Source organism: Colletotrichum aenigma (genome assembly GCF_013390185.1).
Source record: "Colletotrichum aenigma strain Cg56 chromosome Unknown KSG_Cg56_contig01, whole genome shotgun sequence".
Classification (NCBI taxonomy): domain Eukaryota; kingdom Fungi; phylum Ascomycota; class Sordariomycetes; order Glomerellales; family Glomerellaceae; genus Colletotrichum; species Colletotrichum aenigma.
The window spans coordinates 789,486-800,499 of NW_023500907.1; the positions used below are offsets into that span (position 1 = coordinate 789,486).

General features: G+C 50.8%; 3 protein-coding genes across 3 annotated transcripts; 1 reads left to right on the plus strand and 2 right to left on the minus strand.

Annotated features, from left to right (window-relative positions):
• Positions 1–3,211: 3,211 nt before the first annotated feature.
• sol5-2 (Bifunctional solanapyrone synthase) lies at positions 3,212–4,905 on the minus strand (the record flags this gene model as incomplete). The annotated part of the gene is made up of 3 exons (XM_037315480.1): positions 3,212–4,386; positions 4,437–4,701; positions 4,810–4,905. The coding sequence occupies 3 exons, from the start codon at positions 4,903–4,905 to the stop codon at positions 3,212–3,214; spliced, it is 1,536 nt and encodes a 511-aa protein (XP_037185852.1).
• Positions 4,906–6,807: 1,902 nt separating this feature from the next.
• On the plus strand, positions 6,808–8,474 carry CGCA056_v000220 (Satratoxin biosynthesis SC1 cluster protein 4; the record flags this gene model as incomplete). The annotated part of the gene is made up of 8 exons (XM_037315481.1): positions 6,808–6,909; positions 6,955–7,003; positions 7,095–7,114; positions 7,229–7,262; positions 7,318–7,391; positions 7,452–7,828; positions 7,898–7,993; positions 8,063–8,474. The coding sequence occupies 8 exons, from the start codon at positions 6,808–6,810 to the stop codon at positions 8,472–8,474; spliced, it is 1,164 nt and encodes a 387-aa protein (XP_037184528.1).
• A 429-nt stretch (positions 8,475–8,903) lies between these two features.
• CGCA056_v000221 (WSC domain-containing protein) lies at positions 8,904–10,169 on the minus strand (the record flags this gene model as incomplete). Its single annotated transcript, XM_037315482.1, has 1 exon — positions 8,904–10,169. The coding sequence occupies one exon, from the start codon at positions 10,167–10,169 to the stop codon at positions 8,904–8,906; it is 1,266 nt and encodes a 421-aa protein (XP_037184527.1).
• Between the last annotated feature and the right edge of the window lie 845 nt (positions 10,170–11,014).

Below are 11,014 nucleotides of genomic sequence, written 5' to 3' on the forward strand. Positions count from 1 at the left end.
CGGGTTGTGTGCTCGGGTAACGTCGGCAATCCGAGGGGCTGGCTCGGCTGGCCGAGTTTTTGTCTCGGGGTAAGTCGGAACGGCCGAGTTGAAGAATCGGAGAAGGAAGGAATTGTGGGGCGTTGTTAGTCAGTTGCTGAAGACTTCAATGCTGGAAAGAGTTGGGTATAAAAAAGAAGAGTTTCCGCCTGTTTTACTTCCGAAGACCAATTTGCGTTCCAGAACATGTGACTCCATGCTTCCGAGATTTGCGATTTTCTTGTGCGTACCTGGACAGATCAAAAGGTTTTGAGAATAATATCCAGCGACAGCTATCTAGAACACAAATAGTCGAAGAGAATAACCTAGAGATTAAGCCGTTAGGGAATGACTACGTGATTTGGATACATTTTTAATGAAATGAGACGTTATGGGTTTCTCAGGGAGGTACGTTGTGATGAAGCAGTCGCCGAGTCGCTGCGCAACTACCAGAAATTAGCAATAGCGATCCAGTCAATGATTAGCGTGCCTTCATCACGACGCAGTCTAATATTGTCTCATGATATAAACACTGCGGTATGCTGTCACATAAGGGGCAAGTTGATCTGGTGCATGTACATTAGTGTATTGCCAGTTCGCCCCTGAGTATATATTTGTCGAGGTTGTTCTTGCGAGTTTCGGGCTCCGCTAAACAATGGGCAATGGCGTACATCTCCGTGATTGTCGTTTCTATGGGCACAGGGCACTTGTTCAGCTTTCCTAATATCAGCGGTGCTTGCAAGGCTTTACCTCGGACATAATGCTTTTATGACAGGAGATTGTAACGTGAGGTACGGTTGACAATACCCGCATGACGGCTGAGATCCGGGACGGAAATGGCGTAGCGTGAAAATCAAAGAGAGTTTCAACGCCGTATAGCAAGCTTGGGGAGAGAAACACTTCCGGCGTGGAACTTGGAAAATGAATAAGTACCCACTGCGAGTTTGACGCTTTTTTCCTTCTGAACGAGATAAACTGAGAGCCTCACAAGACGTGGGACATGACAAGCCATCAATGACACCTCCAATCTCAAGAACCTCATTTCTATCGTCTTTGCATGCTCACAGCAGCTAGAGAACGTGGTGCTTGCAGTTGCTGCGCATGCGCTATTAACGATTCGAGTATGAATACTTCCAATCACCCTAGATGAATAGGTGTAGGATGGAGAACGCTGAAGGATGAGCAATTTTCAATAGGAGCACTACGCATGTGCAGAACGGGGAGATGTGGGAGACTTGTTCACACCTGGGAAGCCTTATCTCGAGCCGCCACGCGTGTAATCATCTGCGAAACACTGCCAAGACTGCTTCTGGACTATAAATTTAGTGTTTGCACCCGCCGCTGAAGCATCTCCACGCAAATTGGATATTATTCTGTTCTTTCGCGGCCGGAGTCCACGTAGGCTGGAGAGTCTGGTGGTTGGCGTTAGTCTTTTCGCTATTACGTGTACGTGTTCAACTCCAGCCCATACATACCTCCTTGCCGACCAATGATTACGCAAGAACACTCATGAGACAGAGGTGTTGAGGCACAGAGACCATGGATGGGCGCCAGGTCTTGTGTTGAAGTAAATCTTTGCTGAGGGGATATCTGATGCTGGGGCGACTGTTACGGCACATTCTTGTCGGCTGATACTTGCTGCTGTGTATAGAGCAAGCTATCGCCCGATTTCTGTGTCGCTTTCTATGTCTAGGCGACTTGTAATCTTTTCATAATTTTATAATCAACTGGCGTCTTTTCCTAGGGTATGATATGGTAGGCTGCCGTGAGTGAAGAGTTTCAAACCCAGGCACGAGTAATTCAAGCTGGCAAGTATAAAGTCCAGCAGATTGTAACCTGATTCTGTCCTTTAATGGAATTAGGTGGCGAATTTAAGCTATCTGTTGGAATCCTTTGTCCATATCGTCGTTTCTCATAATGGTATGACTTCGTTCCGCGGCTGGCAGATTGATATTCGCACATACTTCGCTCGTTTTGCTCGCTAGGTAATCAGAGATGGATACTGCGAATCAAACATTCAAATGTTCCAAGAATTGAGACGCTGAAGGTTGATGTACAACGGCAACGCAGTATTGGTGACATGGGGAGGTTTCACCAGAGTCATTCACCAGTGCAGACGTTCTTAGCCCTTCTCTCCTGTTACGCCCAGGCGATGTCGGGGTTACTCACTGGTTGACTATATATTTTATGGTGGTATTTGGTCGCTGTAATCTTGCCAGGCAATGTTTCTCCAATTTGCCATTTTTGAGATCCCATTGATGGTCCAGACACCGCTTGGTGGTTCTTGCTGGTCTTGCTGTTAATGGCAAGTCGGAGTTTGATCTGTCCTGCCGCTTGCAGGAGACTCACATGCGAGATAATACCTGCAGGACAGCCGTAATAGAGAATGACAGCTTTGTTAAGACAAATCAGTCACAGCATTCTTTAGACCTACAATCGAGGTGAAGCCCAAAGCTGGGAAGAGCCTCAGCACGCACCTGGATTGACGTATACATTTGATGAATGCTGTATGATTTGGCACGGCGTTATGCTTTTTTATTTACTAATACTCTTTCTAGTGTTCAAGGGTCGGCTGACTGTTATAAAAGGGTAAGGAGCGGCAATTGAAAGACGGAAAAGACGGCAATCGTCCTTTCTCAACTTGCGTCTGGGCTGGGTTGAGATGAAGCCAGTCCGTCTGGCTACGGGAATGGAGAGAGTCCATCCCGCTATGAGAAATGAAAGTTTGTGTCCCAATGGAATTTATATATCGTCGCTTGAAATACGCAAATACAAACACTGAAATACTCAATGGGTGAAGATGACAGACAGGCCAAGCCCAAAGACATCCCGACGCCATTTGACGAGATGGCCAGCTGGTATTGCATCAGATGTGCTAAAATTCTCACTACACGGAGCCAGTGAGTTGCCTTGTAGCTGGGCAGTACTGTTGCGATTTATCACTGATTCTTGGTCGTAGGTAGCTGGTTGTTTTCAAGCCCTCGTCTCAGAATACCCAGGAGATGAGACTGGAAAGGAAATCCAAAGTTGTTGAAGCCATAAGTAACTTCCTTGGCAATCCGTTTGTACTGCCCGTTGAAGCACAAATAATATGCATGAATTTTCGTGTTTCATTACTTTATGTGGCTTGAACATTACGTGTCATGTAAATGGTCATTGATATCGTTGGTAAGCTCTTGATAGCCCAAACTCTTCAGACAGGAATCTTGAACCCTGAACGACGGAGGTTCTGGAAAACACCACTCGGGTCGTACTTGGAAGAAGCAGCCTTGAGCTTAGAAACAGCGGCCTCTCCAAAGGTTGAAATGACATCTTGCACCTTGTGGGCATAGTTGAGATACTTCCACTCCCATGCGACACCCAGAGAGACCGCGTGAGCCTCCACATCGTCAATGTAAGCCTTGATCAAACGGAATGCAATGGCCTCCTTGTCAGCACCGTTGATGGCGAACGTGAGCAGGAACATGATGCCGTTACCCCTCTGGATGTAGTGATCCAAGCCCATGATGTTGCCTCCATTCTGGACGCCTTTCTCAACGATAGACTTGGTAATCGGTTGAAACATGCAAAGGGTGTTAAAGCCGGACTCGACACCAACAGCCGCCTCCAGATCCGCAACGAGGGTGTAGTGCTTATCCGCTGCGTAGTTGATGATGCGGGCATCGTTGTCGAAAGCCAACGTAAGCCAGGCGTTTCGGAAACCGGGGGGCTGACCTTGGCCAAGCTCGTTGGCGACGTTGGACATGAGGTCGAGCTTCGTGGTGTCCTGCGTGATATTGCCGGCGGCGAAGTAACCATCAAACGCCGGGGGTCTGACCTTACCCAAGGCGTTCTCGATCGCAGCGTTGAGGAACATACCGCCGGCCGAGGGCAGGTACACCCAGTACATGATGGACGAGCTGTTCTCGTCCTTATACACGTTCTCCGTGAAGTCGACTAGCGCATCGACGACCTTCGGGCCGGAGCTGAGGTCATAGAAGATGTTGCCGCCCCAAATGACAGGGTTGGTGGGGTCGGGGAACTCAATGGCGTACATGTCGAAGCGGGTGACGAGACCGAGGTTGGCGCCGCTGCCCTTCAGGCCCTGCCAGAGGTCAGGGTTGGAGGTCGCGTTGGCATTGACGATAGAGCCGTCCGCGAGGACAACCTCGAAGTTTGCGACGTTGTCGGCTGCCATACCGTGGGATGCCGAGTGGAATGAGTTGCCGCCCCCAGTGATGAAGCCACCGGTGCCTACCGTTCCGGCTCGGCCGCCAGTGACGACGACACCGTGGGGTGCGAGGGTGTCGTAGACCGTTTGCCAATGGCCACCGGGCTGGATGGAGGCGAGCTTGGTGTCGGGGCTGTAGGTGGTGCCGTTCATGTACCCTGGGAATCGTCAATGTGAAGTTTCATAATGCGATGACAAGACGACTCACCAAAGTCGATGGTCACACCATCCTCGACACTGTTAGAACCAGCAAAGGATCCATGACCCCCGCCGCGAACGCCAAACGTGCAGTCGTTGGCGACCAAAGTCTTGATGATGGCGGACACATCCTCGGCAGTCGATGGCTGGGCGATACACCACGGGTTGAGAGCTGCACTGACGGACCAGTATGTACTCATGCGATCCGCGTAGTCGGTTGAGTCAGGGAAGAACACCTTGTCAGCCAGACCGGTGGTCTTGCTCAGTTTCAAGCACTGTCCACAGCATGATTAGTATCGCTATCCACTCTTGAAGCATCCGACATGGCAACAAAAGGAAAACGGGAAACCGCCAAGACCTGGAGAAAAGGGACAACGACTCACGCATGCCGTCGAATCAAGGTAGGTCTGCTGTGCTAATACAGCCGAGGCACACGAAGCTGCAGCGCCCAACGCGAGACTCGCGCTGGTTGACTTCATGGTTTCGGCTTTGGCCCGGCAGGATGTCTTTGGTGGAATTGACTGCCCGGGCAAGATACCTTAGGTGTGCGATCACTAATAGCACCTCGCAAAGCCAAGCCAGAAGAGGCGCGTAGAATGACAGAATATAGTTACACACCAACGAAGAGGGATGCCACAGCAGCCAAATCCACGCGATTGCCGTGGTCTCGTCCTTATATTCGCCTCGTCTCACCGACCCACGGAAGACATTATCCTATGCAGCTGGTGTGCCGTGGACCCCTGTGAGACCTAGCATCGGAGAACTAGCCTGTCGAGATGCATTGCAGGAGGGGTTCAAAAGACCTGCGCTGCAGGGTGGTATTGGGAGCGTCAATAGAGCAATCTTCTCGCGTTGCGCAGCTTCATTGATACGACAACGCTGAACACCTCTACGTGGGAGTGGCCGAGCTGCGTTGGCAGACTCACTTGCGTCGAATAAACCTAGGGTCCTAGACACGCGGAAGTGGCTGACCTGGTCCCGAGTCCGGCCAACAAGTCCAATTGAGGGTCTTCACAAGAAGCCCTAAGTGTTGAATAAGTGATGATCAATGTCGTTTATGTACGTTTGGCCTCATTGTTTAAAGACCCAGTCTGCGCCCTGCATCGCCACATCGGCCAGATGGGGGGTTAGCGAGCATGGGGAAAGAAGTCCGAAGCAACGAATGGTGAATTCCTGTTTCTACTGCCCATATGGAGCCCTGCTGACCGTGCCGTACGCTGTATCATGTTGGTGCTCTAGGTGGCCGGGGTACGCCCCTGCAACGGCCGATGCGGGCCAAAGTCAGAGTGACAACGCGCCAACATTCCCCAGCTTGGGGCCGCAAAAGAGAGTTCCGCCGAAGCTAAAATGGACGCATGCTTCCGTGGTCAAGGTTCAACGACAAGGGGCTGCCGAAGCCCTACGCAAGCGACCTGCTTGAGGGGGAAGTGACGGACAAAAATCTTCAGCAGGCCCGGAGGATAAGCTGCAGATTCATGTTGGGGCCTATTTTCTGTGTTCCTCTCTCATTTCTGATGACTCTGGGAGTCAGCCCTGGTACTGTAGAGTTTTGTTTTGCATCTCGTCTGAAGATGCACGTGTAATGCTGCTGCACAGCTGGCAACTGATGGCCCGGGGACATTGGCTCCCTACGCCCTACAAGAAGGCCACATCTCCATACGGCGCCTGTCGTGTTTCGCTTTCGTCCATTCGGTCTTTTGGAAAAGCCGCAAAGTCAGCTGGGCATCCCGAGATCTGGATCCAACGAGCGAACAACATGGATCTCGCGCAAAGCTGCCACTGTAGTACGGGCAGATAAGTAAACAATTAAGACACAAAGCCAAATTCCTCGCATGTGAAAAGTAGCTACTTCATACTCGGATGATTTGGCTTCGCAAAAGATGGCCACGCCCAGACTTTAATAGCGTAGGCTCGTTGTTCCAGTCGCTTCCGTCACGCCATCTCGCATGGAGGATGTTTCCCTCCATAGGCAGATACTCATGGAGAAGAGAACTGCATTCTGGCTTCAAAACCACGACAAGTCGCGATTTTAGGGTTCAACCAGGAACCTACAATTCAGGGACTCCCATTAAGGCCAGTCAAGAAACGCGTAGTATGAATCAGGCTATCAGCACAGGACATGCATCGCCGAAATGGAACTCAAACTGTCAGAAGCAGGACGAAGGTTTCCTTTGGCCCGACTACTGTTTAAGCTCTTCTATACATAACCGGCACTCTTCCAAGCACCCTTCTTTTGCGTTTACCGCTCGGGGACCATTCTTCTGGAAGGCGACGGTCTACTCCTTTTCCGTCGACTCGGGTCGGTGTGCTCTCTTCAACTTCATGTCAACTCGTCCATATCCCATCGAAACCGTGGGACGCAAAATCACTCCGTGTCCACGATGCCCGTGGTCAATGGCGTAGTCACGCTGCTTCCAGCGCCAGAAGGCTACGTGGTCAACTTCGACCATCCACAGCGGCAGGCTGTTCCGGCGGCTTTTTGGGTATGCGGGGTGGGATCTTTTTTGAGTGCATTGCTCATGGCGCAGCGTCTGTATACGAAAGCATTTCTTGTCGGCCGCCTGCAACTTGACGATTGTAAGCTGAGAACCGCCTCATTCTGGCCCCCTTCTCTCAAGTATGCTACTGGACAACAGCGCGGTATTCATGCTGACTTACTGCTCGGTAGTATTTCTCCTTTTGGCTTGGGTAAGTCCCAACAGTCTGGAACTCTGGATCACATTGCACTGCAGGCATAAGCGAGCTGTGCCTCGCCATGTACTGGCATCTTGTGAAGGTTGCATCATGCTGATGTGACTTCAGCTCACGTCAATAACGACTATCGCATTGTGTACACGTAGGTCTGCCCAATGTTGATGAAGTCTCCCTAACACTGACGATAATTTAAACAGACATGTTCGCGGTGGGTGCTGGCGGAGTCCACGCCTGGGAGATTCCGATAGAGAAGTTCCACATCTTCATGATGGTAAATTGCTATGGATCAGCAGAAGACGCCAACTACTGACATGGATGTCATCAAACTTAGGACGTCTTCCTCGCCGCCCCTATCTACACGATCTGCGGAAGCTTCGCCAAAGTCTCGCTTCTCATATTCTACATGCGACTCTCGCCTCAAACATGGTTCAAGTGGGCGGTATGGATCACGCTGGGTGTCATCATGAGCTACAGCGCTGCTCTTTTCTTTGCTCTCATCTTTGCGTGTGATCCAATAGCAATGAGTTGGGACGTGACAATCACCGAAGGGACATGCATCGACCGCCCGGCAATTTACATTGCGACAGCCGTCGCCAATATCGTGTCCGACGTCATGATTTTCTCGTTGCCAATTCCGATTGTGGTGAAGCTTCAAATACCACGCCGGCAGAAAATCGGGTTATTCTTCATATTCGCAGTCGGTTCTCTGTAAGTACAACCAAAATCTCTCTTTGTGACGCGAAACGAAAAGACGATTGACTCCTTTGACTTCTTAAGAACCGTTGTTACTTCTCTCATCAGAGTCTCGCTGCTCCCCGCCATGTTAACCAGTCTGGATCAAACCTGGGCCATCTCCTACGCCAGTCTCTGGATGTACGTAGACGACGACGTCTCAAATCTGACCCTTATAGTTTCATCTCGCTAACGTGGCATTCCTCGCAGCATTGTTGAGGCAAATCTTCTCATTATCTGCGCCGCCCTCCCGACTCTTCGGAAGTTTTTCCGGCACGTCGCCCCAAAGATAATCGGCGAAAGCACATATGCAAAGGGAAGCAAGAAGAGTGTCACGGGCAGCACAACCATCAGCCGTATGACCATCGGAGGCTCGAATGGCAGACCAAGTCGAAACGGGCACCCGCCGCCCGACGAAGACGACGGCGAAGCGTTCGATATGGAAAGGGGAGGAGGTGATCGTTCGGGCTTACGAACTACCCCTGCTTACAAAGATACTCCATCTTATCATGACGATATTTCCGCAGAACAGGCCATCAATCTGAATAACGCGATCATCCAGACCAGGACTGTCACCGTGGAGGTTAGTTTCAAAAAGAAGAGACCCAATGGGTGGTCATAGCATCGTTCATTCACAGCTTGGAGAAGTACGGCGAAGTTTTGGGGGATTTCTGCCGATCTTTTTACCCACATTATACGTAGGAATTTTAGCATATGCAAGCAGCAAATACGAATATTTTCCGCTCATGTGGTCACAAAATGGGCCGGTATTTAAAAACTAGAGAAAATTCGGGTTGAAGACGTATCAGCTAGAAGAGAAATCGTCGTATTATATGATAGTCTATTGCCGATGCCAGTAACACTGCTGCCCCCCACGAGTATGCACGCCAAATTCACTCATGAAGCTGGACGAAGCTAGATACTATCCACCCAAGTCGACACATCGTGGCCCTGGTTGTAGCATTCGATAAACATTTGCCACAATCCACTTTCAGCAGATAAAATGGAATCAACTCAAGTGCCTGCCACTGACTGGGGCAGCCATCAAGGATCATGCAGGCGGGTTAATGCTGTAGAGACTGAGTCTGTTGCCGTTGCCGCAGAACTGTGTACCGTCTCCTTTACAATGCTGACTGCAGTCTGCCTCTGGAGCCTTTGTGCCTCCGAGGGTATTGCCACAGTAGCACTCGCCGCCGTACTCGAGACCAAAGTACTGATAACTCTTGCAGAAATTTGAGCATTTCTCGACCGTCATGTCGTCGGCAAACAGGATGTTCTCCTTCAAGGAACGGCCGTTGATGTTGTCGTTCCAGCATGACTGATACCAGAAACCGTTCGTGCTGCCAGTTGGGTTGGAGGTAGCTGCGATGGATCCGGAGGGAAGAGCGAAGACATTGAGACGATTTCCGTCGCCGCATAGTTCTGCGTTATTGCCTTTGCACTTCATCGTGCACTCAGTCTCGGCCACCTTCTTGCTGGCGGTGTCCAAGGAGTTTCCGCAATAGCACTCGCCAGAGTACTCGACGCCGAAAACTCCGTAGTTCGAGGAGCTGCAGAAGGAGGCGCACATCTCGAGGGTCATGGCGCCATCAAACTTGACTGCCCCCGATAGTACACGTTGGGGGACATTGTCTGTGTAGCAACCCTGGTAGGCGAAGTTGGACACGGTAGCAGGAGACGTGGTGGTGCCCGTGTTGGAAGTGCTTCCAGGATTGTATACAGCTTTGGTATTAGGTCCATAGACGCTCAGCCTCAAGCTGCCTCCACAGGTCTCGAAGCTGGATCCAGTGCAAGTCATTGAACATTCCGCATCCGGAGCGCTGACAGTCGGCAGGGTATTGCCGCACCAGCATTCCCGCGACCATTGTGTGCCGAAGTAGGTGTACCCGGCGCAGTTGGCAGCGCATGCTGCTGCTGTCATGGAGTCGGAGGTGAATTGCTTGCTGGGAAGCACGCGGGTGTTGCCATCGGCGAAGCAGCCAACATAAGGTGTGTCGGCAAGGGTCGCGTGGGTGGCAGGGAAGTACAACCAACGCTCGTAGACGCTGATGCGGCTGGCAGCACCGCAGGTCTCCAAGGATGAGCCGCTGCAAGGCCAACTGCATTCAGTTGAAACTGCGACAACTTGGTTTTCCTGAATGGTGTTGCCGCACCAGCATTCTTTTGCGTACTCGACCCCGAAGTATTTGTAGTTGGAGCAGAAGCTGCTACACTTTTCGACGGTCATGTCATTGGCGACTAAGGTAGCGGCTCCCAGCGTGCGCTGTCCATGGATCAAGTCCGTATAACATGATTGATAGCTGTAGCCTTGACCCATGATCGATTCCTTGAGCGCCGAAGAGCTTTGGATAGTAAAAACAGAGTTAAGGAATTTCGGAAGAGGGATACAATGATGGAATCTCAAACTAGATTCGGGCTGAAAGCTTGCAATAGAATGCTCTGGGACAGGGAGGGGAAGCGACAGCCCTTGAAAGAGCTCGTACACCGGCAGATGGACTGCATTTTGAATTATACGAATTGCTCGGAGGAGAGACTGTGAGATTCAGGGTTCCAGAGTAGTTTATGAGAATAAGCTTGTTTTGAGTCTAGTCCCAATAGTCACGATGACGGCTTGTGCCTTCCTGACCCAACCGTCTGGTAGCTCTTTGCGCTAACAGCCAGCCGAACGGCCCCCAGGAGCAAAAGCGACGCCTCTTTTCCGGTGCGGAGGAGTTTGGGCCTATCCAGGCTAGAATAGGGGCAGCACACATTAGGTTCTGAAGCCACACTTTATTCAGCTGATCAAGCTAAGAGTTGAATTGGAGTGAACCATTTCTCGTGGTCATCTCCACGCTCCTCTTCTGGTAGAAGGCCTCCAGTAGTTTCATTCTCAGCTATCATCAGTTGCCACAATATCTTGGCGCCGAAGCTACCTAGCGTTATCTTTTCGACCACCCGGCAGTTGATCGTCAAACCAGGGACTGGGACTTGCTGAACCGTGAGTCCAAGCCGGGAAATCCCAGTGCAACCTCATTTTGTATGACTAGACCAATACAATAGATCGGTTGCTTTCTTGTTTGCATAGGTGCGCACACAATCACTTTTCGCCTGCTAATCACCTGACAAAATCGCAATAGTCTTCACAACACCATCGGTCACCAATGGCCCAGTTTTGGAAGTAAG